General features: G+C 61.3%; 1 protein-coding gene across 1 annotated transcript; it reads right to left on the bottom strand.

Moving 5' to 3' along the window:
- Positions 1-9340: 9340 nt before the first annotated feature.
- On the bottom strand, positions 9341-16153 carry TMEM39B (transmembrane protein 39B). Its single transcript, XM_048969265.1, has 9 exons — positions 16066-16153; positions 15071-15279; positions 13149-13368; positions 12789-12872; positions 12125-12279; positions 11123-11459; positions 10631-10818; positions 10104-10224; positions 9341-9782 (listed from the first exon to the last, which is right to left on the bottom strand). The coding sequence occupies exons 2-9, from the start codon at positions 15196-15198 to the stop codon at positions 9546-9548; spliced, it is 1470 nt and encodes a 489-aa protein (XP_048825222.1). The 5' UTR covers positions 15199-15279; positions 16066-16153; the 3' UTR covers positions 9341-9545.
- Positions 16154-16237: the final 84 nt, after the last annotated feature.

The following is a 16237-nucleotide window of genomic DNA, read 5'->3' as shown; positions in this document are numbered from 1 at the left end:
TTGTCTCCAGCCTCCCTCCTCCCCCCGGCGCACATCATCTCTGTGCAAATTTTCTCTGTTCATTAAAACAGGCAGCATCTTCCTGATTGACTTTTGGGTGCCAGTTGATGAAGCCTTCAGCCAGTCACCGGGCAGCTGCTGCTGCTGGAGCCATGCAGCATTCCAATTCTTGGGTTTTGAGCCCAGGGAGGCTGCTCGCTTTGGGCTGAGCCCATTGAATCAGAGCCTGAACACATTGAGCCTTGTGGCATTTGTTCTCCAGCTCCAGCTCAGTGCCCATCAGGGAGCACAGCCCCCAAATGGAGAACCCCGGTCCTGACCTGTCTGCTCCCACCATGGAGGGTTGGAGGAGCTGTGAGGCCGTTCTGTGGGTGACCAGGATGGGGTCCCAGGGTTGGGGCTGCTGACCATCTCTGCTGTGTTTTGGTGGAGGGGAGGAAACTCTTCTCAGCGCCGCTGCCCTGCCATCGGAGCGCGGAGCTGAAGGGGTGGGAGGTGATGCTCAGTGTGACCGCAGGTCGCAGCGCAGCCCCCCTTCAGCACCAGAAGAAAGGCAGAAAATCCCACCTGTGCTTTCCTGGTGGCTTTCATCTCAGCAGCACACGTTGCTCTCAGCCCCATCTCTCCTTGAAATCCTCTTTCTCCTGCAAAGCTGTGGCACAAACTGAGCCCGAGAGCCCCGTTCCACCTCCTGGGCATCGAGAAGCAGTGAGGATTTGCAGATTACGGGGCAGTTTGCTCCCCAGCAGATGGACAGGCAGCCAAATCTGTCTGCTCCTGCCCAGAGGGCCTCGGGAAGGAGAGATCTTCGCTGATGTTATTTTCCACTTTCCAGACCTACTTAAACCTCTTGCTGGTTATTAATTTAGGTGCTAAGCACTGACAGCCGCAGGAGGGGGCATCCCCACCCCACAGAGTGCCCCCACCCCGCTCACCCCAACACCAACTGTCACGGACCGATGGATCAGGGAGCACTCGCTCACCCTGCGGCGCTTAGTGGGGCCCCTCCAACAGGGGCAGCCAATGGTGCTGGGAATCAAGCAGAGGGATTTCCATATTGATTTATAAATAGTGAAGGAATTAGCTAATTAGAGCTCTTCTGGGGGGAGAATTCCAGCAGGGAGAGCGCAGAGGGACGGGGATGGCTGCTGTCAGTGCTGTGCATCCCATGGCTGCAATGAGTTCATGGGGGGGGCTGTGGGCTGCTGCACCGTGTGTCACCTCGTGTCACTGCGTGTCACCACGTCTGCGTGCTCCCCAGCTCTCACTGCCTGGCCCACAGGGCTGTATCCAGATACAGGAGAAAAAGCTGCCTGGTGTGGATCAGGGGACTTCAAGGGGAAGGGATCAGCGTGGACAGGAGGGGGAGGTGGTGATGAGGGCTTTTCTGTGCCTCCTATGAGCAGACATCTGCCACCTCCAAACCTGTGACCCGCTGCTGAGCCCCCGCCTGCTGCCTGCAGGGAATAGGGGTCCTGGGCCCCAGCGGGGGTCTGCTCAGGGCTTCCATTACTGTCGTCCCACCCTGGGTGACCGCATCCCCTTGTTCTGTGCTGTGGGGACGGGTCCCTGCTGCTCTCCCAGAGCCGGTTCCGAATCTGTCCTGCCCTGGGAAATGCTCCAGCCCTGGAGGCTGCAGCGAGGTGCTGACTTCCCATAGAAACACATAAAAGGGCCCGTTCTTGTATTTGCCAGAGGCCCGTCATTTTTGGTTGTGAAGATCCCATGGCAACCAGTGCCTTGTGTAACTGCGTCTTCTATTTCTGGGGCTGCTTTTCACTTTGCTGACATCCTCCTCGCATCCCCCCGTCCTGCCGTACCCCATTTCCCATTTCCCATTTCCCACTCCCCATTTCCTGGGATCGCAGCTCTGGACGGGCAGCACAGCTGTGCCCATCACAGCGCCCATCCCCACAGCCACCCCTCTCACGTCCCAACCATTGGGGGCAGATTAAGGGCTCACCGACCCTGAGCCACGGGTGCCCATTTGGCCATGTGATGAGCGCAGGGTGCCACCAGCGTTGTGTGGAGGGGGAAGGCTGAGTCCCGATGGAGGTGGCTGAGAGCAGGGCTGAGAGTGCGCTTCGGAGCTCCATCCTCACTGGAAGGGAAGTTTATAATGGAAACAAAAGCATCTCTCTGTCCAAGCGCAGCTTTTCCCATCCCGTTTCCTCCGGAGGTGCCCGCAGCCAGCAGTGCGGTGAGGAAGCTGGAGGTGGTGCTGGGTCCAACCCCGCCACGGGGACCAGAGTGGGGTTGTGGTGCAGCTCCCGGCTGGGCTCGGCTCCCCATCTCTCCCCACCCGTGCCCAAAGGGATCCTGGAGTGGGGTGGTGATGCCCACAGTGCCACCATCCCTATGGATCCCTATGGGGTCCTGCATGCAACTGGCATGGACTGAGCACAGGCACGGCAGCACAGGTCCTGTGCATCCCGTACAAACGCAGCCCGCTTTCCCATCCTGCCACCACCAGTGCAGACCCCAAGGCCGACCCTCGGTCCCGGCAGATGGCTGCTGCACCCCCGGGGATGGACGGCGGTGACCGGGCCGGGGACAGGAAAGCAGCGCTGGGATGCTGCAGTCCCTGCCCCCAGCGCTGGCGATGTATGGGCCCCTTTCTCCCGGGCAGTCAATGTGTCTTTTTGTTGCGCTGCTGGGTTTTGATGCCTGCGAGCAGGGACAGACAATACGTCGCATTGTTCCCTTTCAGCAACATCTGACGGCCGGGCAGAGAGAGGCCGGGGAGGCGTGGGGGAAGGGCTGCGGGGCTGCGGGGCTGTAAGATGTGGGGCTGCGGGGCTTCTCGCAGCGAGGGACGGGCAGCTGCAGCGCTGTGATGCGGCTGTCGGTGCATTTCTTGGTGCAGCCCCGGGTGCAATTCCCAGCACAGCAGCACTGGGGGGGACGGGAGCTCGATCCTCTGGGCAGCTGCGGGAGGAGCGCGGTGGGAAAACACACGGGCAGCTGGGATCGTCCGCAACTTTCCATCAGAAATCCCCTCCTTCCCCGATCCCCTGCTGTCCCCGCCTGGATTGCTTCATTGCCAGGAGCAGAATTCCCCTCCGCCACAGAGCAGAACCGATAGAGCTCCCGGGGCCGCGGATCGGGCTCTGCCCGTGGGCCCGCGGCATCCGGAGACCCCGGTGTGAGGCGAGGGGGGGGGCAGCGGGGGCTCGGAGCCCATCGGGGCGCTCAGTCGGCCTGCGCCCCCCGCGCCCCCCGCCCTCCGCCACGGCTCCGAACAAAGACGCCGGGATGGGGCCGGCGGCCGCGGGCCGGGGTCGGGTGTCGGGTGGGGGCCGCGGCGGTGCCGGGGGCTGCAGGGTCCTCCCCGCCCCCACCCGCGCTGCACCGCAGATGCATTTCGCCCAGACTTGCATGGCCGTAACCATGGCAACCGCTGCTCGGCGGCGGCGGCATCCCAACGGGGATGGGGGCGGAGGGCTGAGCGGGGACGGGGGGGAGGAGAACGGGGACGGGGTTGTGGCGCTGTGACGGCTCTGCTGCTGCGGGGCGGGCGTCCCGCTGGGTTGCATCGCTGGGACAGGAGCAGGGGACACAGAGCCGTCGCCACTGTACAGCGTGGCGCGGCTTCGTCCCGCGATCGGGTTCAGCCCATCCTGGCGGGGCTGCCGGCGCCCGTCCCGCTGCAAACCCCGCGTGTCCGTCCCGCGGCACAGTGCGCAGCGGCGGCGCGGTGGGGAGCGGCCCCATTCCCCCCTTTATCGGCCCCGGCTGTTTGCAGTCTCGCAGCCGTCCCATCCCGCCTTTGTCCCTACGTTAACCTTTAACCACGCAGCCCTCCTGCAGCCGCACCCGCAGCCCCGCACACCGCGATCCCGCAGCTCAGTGCTGCACACGGGCAGCGCCATCAGGGCGCGCAGCGCGGTGGGGGTGGGGTGGGTCTGCCTGCATCCCTCCGATTTCAGCTGCAACCAATTCCCGGAGCTGCTGGGGGTCGGAGGGGACGCTGAGCTCCGGGAGCTGCGGTGACGCTGCACGGTTTGGCCCCTCGCGCTGCTCCACACCCCGCGCAGCTCCGCCGCTCCCACGGCTTTGGCAGCGGAGCAGCTCAGCTGGAGAGAGAAAAGCCTCCAGTGCTGGAGTGACCCACTAACCTCTTCTCCTGAAAAATGCATGAAATGCAGCCCGCTGCCTCCAGGGACACGCGCACACGCTCACGTGCACTGGGGCGTCGCAGCATTGCAGCGCTCACTGTGCGCACCGGGGAGGGCTGAGCACCGCCTGGCCCCACTCTGGATTCGGGTGCCTGTGGGGCGTCTGCTCACCCTCCCTTCGCTGCTGCCGGGCACCCTGAGCAGCCCTGCTCTGCAGAGGGCCCGGCAGGATGGCTGCAGTGCTGGGATGGCTCAGCTGCGATAACCCAAATCCCGCACTGCCATCCCCAGCAGCGGTGCTTGGAGCAGAGCCGTGCCGGATCCCACAGCAGAGCAATGAGCCCAGCCACCGCTGCAGCCCTGACCTCATTTCTTCTCCTCTGCATTAATACAGCACGGCCAGATGGCTGCGAGCCCCAGCGTGTGGGAGCTGGGGGCTGTGGGGTGGGGGACAGCTTGGGGTTTGCCTGTGGTCCCACCGCTGCAGGTGCTGTGAGGTCAGCGGATTCCTGCTTCGTTTGGCTGATTTAAATCTGGTGCATTTGCACAGCTGATGTGGTGCATTAAAGGTGTGCAGTGCTGGGCAGCACCTACACAGCACTGCGCTGCGTCCGGCTCTGCTCCTATTGTAGGTGCAGCCCTGCAGCAGAGCAGCACGGTGGGGACGCTGCAGGGCTGGGGCTGCTCCCACCTGTGGTGTCACTGCATTTTCTTGTAAAATGAGACAAATCTGCAGGCACTGCCCCCCCGGAGCACCCAGACAGCAGCAACGGTGCCCCACAGAGCTGTGCCTGCCAGCGTGTGCAGCTCCCCTGTGTTGGAGGGGTTTGGAAAGGGCCGAAAGCTGAGCAGGATGAGGAGCCAAAGCCCCGGCTGTGCCTGATGTGGCTGCGGGGCGAAGGGCAGCAGCACGGGGCGGTGCTCACAGCTCTGTGTTGGGCTGCAGCTGTGGGTGGGGGCCATGGGAACGCAGCCGAGGGGCAGAGTGGTGGTGGGAGGGGGGCTGCAGCCAGATCCTGCGGCGCCGGGAGGGCCAGAAGGATCTCTTTGGGTGCAGGATGGGGAGAGGAAGCAGCAGCGAGGCCAGAACACTTCTGAGTCCTTTTGGAAATCCCTGTGGCTTCCTGTGTGGTGCAGCCACGGTTGTAGGGCAGTAAAGTGGAGGAAGAGCGTGAATCATCCGCAGGAAACCTCATGGCTGCACTCCAGCATGGCTGCCCCACGCCGTGCCCCTGTCCTGCTCACCCCTCCCACGTCATTCCCCCCCCCCCCCCCCCTTCCCGGGGCTCACAGCAATGCTGTGAGCTCAGCTTCCTGCAGCTGTGTGTGCACAGGGGCACGGCTGCATCTTGTGCTTGGCTGCATGAGTGCATTTGTGTGCGGGTGCACAGGTGGGTGAGAAAAGGATGTCTGCACTTCCAGCATGGCCTCTCCCCAGCGCTGGGCACACAGAGCCCCGGGGCAGCACTGCAGCCTTTTCCTTAGCCCGATTCCTGGTTTTGTTTTGCAGCAGCCCGGTGCTCCGGTGCCAGCCAGGTGGCAGAGGAATCAGTCTCTCAACTCCTTCAGCTAATTAACATAAATTGACACTGACTAATTAACCATCCCAGCTCATTAGAGCCTGCATTGCTGTAGTGTCGGAGCAGCCGAGCCTTCACTGCCTCGGGGGTGAGTGGAAGCTGCACAGCTGTGCTCTGCCCTGCATTGAGCACCCCTCCCCATCCCCTTGGAGCACCGCAGCCCCATCCTGCAGCCCTCTCTGGGACGGCAGTAAGGAGCCCAAATCCCTTTATTCCTATCTGGAGGCAGCCTGGTGCTGTCAGCTGGGGGTGGGTGCACAGGTGGGGTTGGGCCTTGTATCGGCATAAGGGTGGCCGGGTTACAGGCTGTGGGCTGATGGACCATTGCACCCCCTCCTGGGAGCTCAGCGCTGCGACCCCTGGGGAGGGCTGAGCCCGTGATGGGAGGCGACACCGCCAGCGTCACCTGCACCGCGATGGGCGGCCCCGGTGAGCAAAGCCTGCGTCAGCACAGTGTGATACAGAGCTGCGCCCTGGGATGGGGCTGCGGGCAGCGCCCCAGCAGAGCCGTGCACTGACAGCCACGCGGCTCTGCAGGGAAGGAAAAGGAAGTTCCGCGCTTCCCTCCTTGCTCGGGGTTTTGGCTGCCCAGGAAGCGGGGCCCCGGCAGGTCCCATCCTGCGCTGCTACGCGGTGCCACGGCCCCCTCAGCCCAGCCCCACACTGCGCTTCCCGGCAGCTGAATCATAGCGCTGGTTTGTGGGAACGGCCCTGCGGGGCAGCGGTGCCACCCCAGTGCTGTGCAGCATGTGGGGCTGTTGGGATTGGGGAGGTGGATGGGGCTGTGCTGATGCCCCCCACCCCGCTTACTGCTCCCCTCCCACCAGCATCAGTCCCTGCTCGGTGGATTAACAACTGGGTCAGCAGGAGATCCCCCAAAGTGATTGCAATCAGGAGCTGCCGCTGTCCGGGCGCACGCCTGGGGGAGCCGCGCTGCGGTCGATGTCTTTATCGCTGATCTGGAAGGAAGCAGTGAATGCTGCTGGTGAAACTTGGGGACCCGGCGCTGCCCAGCTGAGCTGTGAGCTCCTGTGGTGGACGAGCCGTGCTCCGGGTGGGGACCGACCACCCATCCATCCATCCAACCACCTCTCCATCCCTGTCTCCCCTGTTTCCTCCATCTATCTGCCCACTCATCCCTCAACCCACCTATCCATCCATGGAGGGACTTGGGGACACCACCGTGGGGCTGATGGTGGCACAGGTGTTACGCGTCCACAGCCAGGGCTCCAGACAGAGGATTGGGGACAGCCAGCAATGGGGAACGTGGCTGCTGGGACAGAGAAGGACAAACAAAACGTGCCCAGGAGTGGGGTGGAATCTGGGGGGAGAAGGAGCTGCCACGCACCTGGCTGTGAGCTCAGCAGCAGCGCAGAGGATGGAGCTGTTAAATATTTATAGGTGGTTGGGTAAAATGGCAGTGTAACGGGGCGGGGGGGCGCGTCGCTGCTCTCCCTGTGGCCCATCTGGCCCTGCAGAGCTGCAAATCACCATCTGCTCCCAGGGCAGCCCTGAGCCCTGCCCAGCCCCATCCCACCACTCATTGTTGGGGTGGTGGCTGTGCTCCCTCGCAGCCTGGCTGTGCCCATCCTGCTGCTGAGCTCCCTGCTCACCCATCGCCAGCCCCTGCTTGGGGCTCGGGGTGCACAGCATCCATCCCCGCTCTTCCCCATGCTCACCGCTCCACAGCGTGAACTTGTTCAGATCTGAAAATGAGGGCGTATGTGCGTGTGTGTATAATTGCTAACGGGGACCACATGCTAATTCAGGGCTGCCAATTAAGGCAGGTCCCGCTGGCTCAGGACGGCACCTCGTGGGCCGTGTCCTGCCCTGCTTTTGGCCAGGTGAGCCCTGGGCAAGGTCAGCTGTGAGGGCAGCGGTGGATGGCACAGCTCAGCTGCCCAGTGCAGCCCAGCTCAGCGCTGCTGGCACTGGGTGCCCAGGACCCCCGCAGCCCCCACACCTCGGCTCTGCACATCATGGCCCTGCTGCAGCACTGCTGGGCACTGATGTCATCTCTGCGTTAGAGCCACTCCTGTAGCTGCTGCCAGGGAACCCTGAGCCAGAAGGGGCCAAATGGGGCCTGGGGATGGGACTGGGACAGCAGTGATTCCCCCAGGGTGGTTGGGCTCTGTGGGAACATGGCCGTGCTGAGGGGGGATTCCAGCAGGCAGCCAACGCTCCGTCATTGCACCGCATGTGTGCCACATCCTGCTCTGTCGGAGGGGCAGCTCCGTGACCCCATAACGGCTGTTGTCCTCGAGGCCAAACCAGCGCTGGAGTCCCGTGGGCCGGCCCAGGACAGCTCTCCGATGCCTGCAGTCTCCCCGGTTCCCGAGCTCGTTAGGCACAGGTGCGGGATTAGCCCTAATTGCTCGCGCCTGGACGTCCACAGCCGCTCCCCGAGGGATCCTCGTTACCTGCAGCAAACCTGCGCCGGGCAGCTGGGCCTAATCCCGGGATTAGGGGGCGGCAGATGGAGCCCCGGGTCACCGGGACAGAGGGGACAAAGTCCCCACCCCGGGCTGGTAGCGGGAGGAGCCTCTGCTGCTCTCAGGGGAATTCCCACCCGGGATCTCCCGGGGACATCGTGGGGAAAACCCCGCCGCTCGCAGCGCCCCGTGATTCAGAGGAAAGGAGAAGCGCTCCCCACGCTCGGCCGTTCCCCGCTGGGGGGACAGCGCTCGGAAAGCGCCCAACCCCGCCGCTCCCGCACGGATAACGCGGTCGGGACGCAGCGTAACCCCGGGCGGACGTCGCGTTGCCGAACCCGCGCTGCTCGGGAACCCGAATCGCGGTTTTGGAGGATGCGGCTCCGCTCGGGCCGAGCAGAGGGCGGCGGGCGGCCGTTCCCCATCCCCCACCCGTAGGGCGGCTCCGGGGGTCGCGGCCAGCGGGGGGATAAAAGGGGGTCTGGGCAGAGCCGTGCGCAGGGAGGGAGGGGGGGTGGGGGGGTGGACGCGTCCTGCACGGCGAGTGCCCCACGGCTGCGTGCTAACCCCAGGGCAGCGCTCAATGGGAGGAAGGAAATCCTCATCCTCGGGAAAGGCCGAGCGCGGCCGCTTCCGCGCTGTGGGGAGGGGGCTGCGGGCGGTGCCGCGGACACGGAGAGCCGGGCCGGGCTCAGCCCCGCACCCTCCTTTCCCCGCTCCCTCCTCCTCCACACGCCGCCCTTCGCCCCGCAGCAGCCGGCAGCAGCCCGCCCGGTGCCGCCCTCCGCCCCGCAGCTCCGCTCTCCTGGCGCCCCCTGGCGGCGGCTGCGGCGCGGTGCGGCGGCTCGGGTTCCGTCCCGGAGCGCCGAGGGCCCCGGAATTTCTCCCGGCCGGAGCCCCGGGACGCGGAAACACCGCCGAGAGCCGCGGGCATCACAGGGCCGTCCCCAAAGCGGCGCTTCGGCCCCGCGTCCAACCCGAATCCAGCAGCTCAGAACTGCCTCAATAACGCGGCCAACCGCCGCAGGGTGTTAAAGGAATTCCTCCGGGCTGCCGGGAAAACGCAGAGCAACACGCGGCCCATCCTAAAGGCACCGAGCTGGGAGATGTGCTGCATCTGATCCCCCTCCCCAGTCGGGGCAGCTGCAGCTCTGCGAGGAGCAGCTTCTCCACGTCCCAAAACAAAGTGCTGTTAATAAAGGGCTCCTCGCAGCGCAGCAGGAGGAGCTCCTCCCATGGGACTTTATTAAACAAACACGCCGACAGCTGTTGGGAGTAAAAAAATATGTTTTTTCCTTTTAATTACATCAGTTATCAAAGAAAAAAAAAAAAAAGCAGTGGTAACAAAAATACAAAGCTCTGAGGGTTCCTTGTTTTGTTTGTTCTGTAATAAGTTGAGCATCAGTGCAATTGTTTTAATTTAACTTCTGCTCTGAGTCCCTGCTGGCAGAGTACGAGTAGGCTTTGCCCAGCACCAGACGGTCACGCAGCAGCTTGAAGAAGGCGTAGTAATTGCTGAAGAGGATCAGAGCCAACGAGATGGTCTGGTGCCACTTTTCGGAAGAGATCAGCGAGTAAAGCTGGTAGAAGATGACAGCTCCTTCCAGCAGGATCAGGATGTTGAGGATTCTCAGCGGTTTGCTGAAAAAGAACTGCAGGAGAGGCGCAGTGAGGCACGGAGCGACGGCAGAGCTCCCAGGGCTGCTTTTTGGGCAGGCAGAGCCCCGAGCGCCGCCCTGCCAGGACTCCCCCCAGGCACGCAGCCCCCGCTCAGGCCCAGCTCTGCACAGAGGCCGGGACGCAGCACAGCCTCCCTCCTGGCAGCACCGAAGCACGGTGGGCACCGCGCGTCCCAGCACCCGCAGCCGGCTCTCCTGCTCAGAGCTCAGCAGTGCAGGGCTGAGGACAAAGAACTGCTGCTGCCATCCCACCTGGTGCCACAGCTCAGCTCCCAAAAGGAGACGCGATCTTACGTGAAAGCGGAAGTGCGAGACGTCCGAGGGCACGGCCACGTTGTAGTGCCCCACAGCTTTGTACACATTCTTGCTGTGTTTCACCAGCACTCCCTGCGGCCACATGCACTCCTCTGTCCACCTGCAGAAGACAAGCAGAGGGCTCCAATATCTGCTGACTGAGAAGGACACGGGCTGAGGGGGATCTGCTGCCTTCCCACTTCAGCTGGGGGGACATTTGAGCTTTGTGCTGCAGTGAGCTGTGGGCATTTGTGAGGGCAGAGCTCGGCTCGCCATGGCAGGGAACGACTGCAGCCGCCTGTGGGCAGAAGCAGCAAACACCTTGCCCAAATCACACCTGCCTGCTGCGCTTGGAAGTGGGCAGCGCAGCCAGCAGTGTGCCAGCCAACAGCCCTGCTCTCGTTCTTCTCTTATTTCTTTTTGAGCAGAAAGAGAAAAAGCTGGAATGCTGAGCTCCCTACCCAGCCTCCAGATAGGAAAGGAAAAAAAGAGAAAGCTCCAGCCCTCGCCCCAGGAGAGCTCCTTACTGGTGCTGCAGCACATTGGAGCACAGGGCCGGATCCACCTTCTGCCAGCAGCCCAGGTGTGCTGCAGCTTTGTGCAGCAGGTCGCAGTAGCGCGCAGGTAGGAGGTACTGCATGAGAATCACAGATGTGCTGATGGAAACCAGCAGGAAGAGCTCACAGGACCAGCGTTTGTCGTAGTACTGAGTGTTCTGTGGGGGGACGAGAAGGAGGTGTGACTGACTGTGTTTGGACAGGCTCACCCAACGCAGCCATCAAAACACAAAGCGCTCCGGCAGGTAAAACAAGGGCTTCTCACACTGCTATGAATGCTGCTTCCGAAAGAGGCACCCACATAGCTGCACAGCTCCAGCACAAACCGTGCTACCCATCGCCAAAAATGGGTGACGTGCTCACAGAACGGCCCTCCGACCTTCCCACGTCCTCCCCAACCCAGCATCCCCCCGTCCTCCCCAGCCAGACCCACACTGAGGGGGGGGTGACACCCCAGCTCACCTTCACAAACCAGACGGGCACGAAGGCCACATAGTAGGCACTGAGCATGGAGCTCACCAGCACCTCCTTCATCCGCCAGTTGAAATCCATTTTCAGGTATTCCACCTCGTTTCGGATGAGGTCTGGGGAGAGGCAGCAGGCGTGAGTGGGCATCGCCTCCACGCCGTACATCTGCCGAGTGTGCTGCTTCCAGGTCTCCTTCAGCACGGTCAGGTAGTCTCTGCCCCTGAAGTTCACCTCGCCGGTCTCCCTGGGGCCGATGTTGGCCACCTGGGAGAAGAGGTTTGTCTTCCGCAGGTCGCAGTTCAGCTGGAGGAAGGGGATGTACATGCCAAACCTGCGGCAGCACAGGCAGAAGGGCGCTCAGTTCCTGCCGGCACCGCAGGCAAAGCCTGAGTGCTGCAGCCAGCACCACCACACCACCACCAGCACGAGGGCTGCAGCCCCTCCCATCACACGAGTGCCCACGTGGATCCAGATAACAGCTCACCAATACAGCTCAACCTCGGTACAACCCAGGGCAGCCTTACCCACAGCAGCACCAAACCTCACATCTTTACGAAATCTTTCCTCTTGCATCTACCAGAGGGAAGGGATCAACTCCACAAACTGATGGGTAATTCAACTGGCTTTCTTCTGCTGGTTAACACAAAGCAGGGAAGCTGCTTGATCCTCTCCACCTGGCAGAGGCACCTAAGGACTAAGGCAAACTGAAGGAGTGGGCTCCTGGAACGCCAAGAGGAAACCAGACAACCCTTCTCACGTGACACGGGCAACCTAAGAACTGTAATTAATGCTTGTATTGAACCTGAAATATGGCTGAGTGGGAAAGATAAGCCTGGAACCAAGCAGAAATGTGACAGGAGGGAAAAGGGCTCTGAAAAGTTCTGTTATCATGTCACCAAGTGCTTCTCTACACCCAAGCTTTGTGTCACCTGAGCAACACCCACTGCACTGAGGCAACATCAGAATCCACACACAAACGTCAGAAGAGATGCTTACGGGTAACACAGGAACAGGAGATTGAGGAAGGAGTAGGTTCTGAAGAGGTGGATGATCGATCGGCACAAACTCCAGCCTGTGCCAGTGAGAACAGCAAAGCGAGTGACCACCAGGAACACAGAGCGCGGCAGGGAGACTTTGCCACTCTGGGAAGCCTGCAGGGAGAGCAGAAAGAACAGGGCAGAAGGGAGGCATCCAGTGCTCCTCCAGAAGCACACAGGTGGCAGCACTCTGTGCAGTCAGTCTCGTATGCATGAAGGAAGGGTGAAGGGAAAGGCTTTGTGTGACCCCACCAACGTGCTCATCTGTGCCACCATCCCGCTCAGCACAGCGCAGCTCTGCAGTCAGCAGAAGCCAAACCACAGCAGCTCCTCCTTGCAGAAAGCTGCAGTCATTAAGAGAACAAGAGCCCAACCCGGTTCTTTGCAAGGACTCGAGCAGAAGCTGGGCTTGCTGAGCAGCCTCATTGAGAGAGCAACTCAGAAATGATCACAGAAGGGCAGTGAGAGCAGTGATGTGAGATGCTCACTCCTGTTCTTCCAATTAGAAAACATGCCCTCGTTTCTGGCTTAGAGGCAGCCTGACTTTCTTTGGGAAAGGGACACAGAGCTTCACGTTCTGCCCAAGAGGAAAGAATGGTTCTGAGATGTGCATCAGACTTTACCTCCTTCACAATAGCAACAATCAAGCGGCGTGCCAGGACGATGGTTGTCACTGTCAGCACGTTGAAGTCAATAAGATGGAAATTCTGCAGCAACAAGAAGAAAATGGTTTCACTTTCCACCAGGGAGCAGAAATCCACATTAAGCTGAGAAGCTCCCAAGGTCCTCTTTTCTCTTTGCACTCTCTCTTCCAAGATCAGGAAGAGAACGCCAGCAGCCAGCCAGCGCCCCAGGTTTGCCAGCTGAAAGCCACGAGAGCAGAACCTCGCAGGCTGCGGAGCCACGTGCAGTTTGCACAGACACAGAAACATTCACGCCTCGCAACCCCACAGAGCTGCAACCAGCAGCAGGCAGCAGCTTACCAAAGACGTGTGTGAGGGCGGGTGGGACGGCGGGTACCACCAGACGGTTTTGTAGATGTTGATGTAGTGGACAAACAGAGCAACGAGGTGACAGAAGAAGAGCTGGAGCTCAAACAGCACGCTCCTCTCCACGGGCAGCTCTGGGATCTTACAGTGCCGCAGGGGAACGACTGCCTGAGTTGCCAGAGGTGGGCTGGAAAGCCCCGTACCTGAGCCGCTCCTACGAGGAAACAGAAGGCAGCAGTCACTGCAGGACCCCCAGCACTGCCCTCCTGCAGAAGCAGCTGGGCCCAACGCTGGCTGAGGAAGCTGAGCTGAGTCAATGGCTGCCACAAACTACAGGGGTCAGCACCCCGAGGATTTGCAAACCATCGCTGCAGTGCAGGGAGAGCGGGAATCTCTCCAGGGAAAGCAATATTTGGAGCCAGGCCAGCCTACAGCATCGGCTCATTCCACATTAAAGCCTTCGTAGAGAGTCGGGTTGGAAAGCCACAGCTGTGCTGTGCAACGGGCAATCGGTAGCCATTGAATTAACTGCAAGTGTTCAGACCTTGAGTTGCTGTTTACATTTCTGAGAGTGCTTGAACATGAAATACAGAGCAATTAAACGCGAGCCCTTTCTCATTCTTTAACTTCTATTCCACAACTGTGGAGGAAAAACAAGTTTTGTCAGAGGTGCATATTCCTGTGTGAGCATGCACACAGCTCCAGACACCAGCTCCTTCAATCAAAGGGAAGGGAACTAACATGCACTACATGCATCTCTCCTGATTTGCAACCTCTACATAACAGCACTCACAGGAATCTGGGTGTGGGTTGGGGTTCAAAGGAACCACAGAGCACAAGGTGCCAATCTCCTACTGAAAACCCCATAAAGAAATCCTGGTCGTGTCACTGTGACTGCAGAAAGACTTCTGGCACAGGGTTAGCACAGGCCCTGCTGTTTGTTTGAGTCAGAAGGCTGAGAGCATAAAACAAATGTGTGAGGACAACTTCAGGAACCTCAGCTGTGTCTCCAAAAGTCCTGGATCCCAACTTGACAAGACTGATTCGGCTCCTCAGGACTGAGGAATCTGCCAATAACTCAGAGCAGGTGCTCCTGCTCCAAATCCTCTCTAACTACAGACACGAAGCCTCTTCAACATTGAGCAGCCACACAAAACCAAAGGCTGATTCTGCGAGAGCAGCAGCACTACCTACCACAACAGAACAGCTCTCATAGGTTCTAAGAGCATAAGGCTGCACAGACTAATTAGTTGGGGTGTGGCTTGGGACTTCATTACCTACTTAGCGATAAGGACCTTTGTGCACGCTCACAGTGGTGCAGGCACTCGGTGGATTGCTCCACTTTTGGTGGCCTTGCAGTAACTTGTTTGAATAACTGTATCCATGTGCATTCCTTGGCCTAAGCTCACCAGCAGGGAGTACGTTAAAACGGGTCTAACATTTGCTAAGCAGAAAGTTCATAAGGTACCTCCTGCTTACGTACTTCTGCTGGCACAGAGCTTCTCTTTCCACCTCTCTACCTCAGAAGCAGAAAGGCAACAAACCAGTCAGGCTAGAACCTGGAAAAAAACCTGAAACGCAGCCTACACAACATCTGAGGAGCTGATCTCTACCCTAGAAACACCTCACCTGGCACAGGAGACACAACAACCAGAACTCCACAGACAGGCGCTGGATGCACCATGATCTGTTCTCTTTCCCCAGGTGGCCCCTACATGCTTTTGAACACTCCTGGAAGTCTGCCGAGGTCTCACAAAGCACGTGAGCACATCAGAACCCACCTATTCCGAGTGGAAAGCGCAGCACAGATGCTGCTGCACACAGGAGTTAACGAATCCCTGAGCTGCAGGGCAGCTGAGCTGTGTGTGAGACAGGAGGCACAGGCGACCTCACGGCTGCCTCGGGTCGGGCCGTACCTGGTGCGGGAGCGAACGCCTGTGACAGAGGAACTCGTGGAGTGGCCGGAGCCGCCAGCAGCCCCGGGCTCACAGAGGGGATTTCGGCAGTAGGAGGTGCGGTTGGGGCCCCGCCTTCCCCCTGCCATAACAACAGAGGCTGCGGAGGGCTGTTCTTTGGGGCGGCTTCTTGGTTGCTCACTGCACTGTTACGCCTTCAGTCCTTAAAACTGGAAAGAGAAAGTTTATGAGCGAGGCTCACCCGCAGGGAAGCAGCTCTGCTCAGCCCTTCTCACCACGGTGCTGAAGCTCAGTGTGAGCAGCAGGGAGCAGCTCCCTGCACCCCAACCCAGGAACGCATCCCAAGGAGCGCAGCCCTGCTGCAGTGTTACCCCGCTGCTTCCAGGGCTGTACACAACGCGCCCAAAGAACTCGGTGCACTGAGGGCACCTTCGTGCAGTTCTGTGTTTGCGTGGGACACCCGCAGCTCTTGAGAGCGGTGCCACAAAAGCACGGAAATCGTTTTCTCCTTCTGCAAGGTGGGAAAAGCAGCAGCCGAAGCGCGTTTGGGGCATCGCCGGGGCCGCAGCCGGCGGTGCGGGGCTGCACGAAACGCGCCGTGCGGCTGCAGCTCGGAGGGTGTCAGCGGGGGGCACCGCGCCCACCGCCCCACGCCCACCGCGGCAACGAGGGGCACCAAGGGCGCAGGGCCAGCAGCACCGCGGGCCGCGGAGGCTCCAGGGCCGCGGAGCTCGGGAGCCGCGCCGTGCAGAGCGGAGGCCAGGGGGCCGCGGGCAGCGCGGATCGGCCCGGAGGAGCGCGGATCGGCCCGGGCCCGGCGCGGAGCCGCCCCTCAGCGCGTGTGGGCGGGGCTGACGGCGCCTCTCGGCCCCGCCCGCCTCGGCCCCCTCCTCGCTCTCAGCTCGGCCGCCGCTCCCTCCCGGCCGCCCGTCCCGGTCCCCGCCGCTCCGCTCCGCCCCGCTCCGCCCCGTCCCGCTGCCCGCGCCCGCCCTCACCCATCTCCGGCCGCCGTTCGGCCCGTGCCGGGGCGCAATATGGCGGGCGGGGCCGGACGGACGGCGGCCGTTAGCGGACAATCCTCCTCGGGTCCGCGCCGTGCGCCCCGCCCCCTGAGGCCCCGCCCCCCTCCGTCCTGGCCCCGCCCCCCGCCCCGCCCCGCCGTTCATT

The sequence above is a fragment of the Lagopus muta genome, chromosome 23, assembly GCF_023343835.1.
Source record: "Lagopus muta isolate bLagMut1 chromosome 23, bLagMut1 primary, whole genome shotgun sequence".
In the NCBI taxonomy this organism is placed as follows: Eukaryota; Metazoa; Chordata; class Aves; order Galliformes; family Phasianidae; genus Lagopus; species Lagopus muta.
Note: the sequence above shows the minus strand (reverse complement) of the source record. Positions and strands in the feature narration are given on the sequence as shown.

Bases quoted from the DNA above. Each gene is read 5' to 3' on its own strand.
- TMEM39B (XM_048969265.1), bottom strand. From the start codon at position 15,198: ATGGCAGGGGGAAGGCGGGGCCCCAACCGCACCTCCTACTGCCGAAAT. The intron at 10,819-11,122 runs GTGAGCTGGGGT...GTCCCCCCACAG, and splicing joins TGCCCGTCTGGTTTGTGAAG to AACACTCAGTACTACGACAA. The intron at 9,783-10,103 runs GTAAGATCGCGT...CCTCTCCTGCAG, and splicing joins TCTCGCACTTCCGCTTTCAC to TTCTTTTTCAGCAAACCGCT.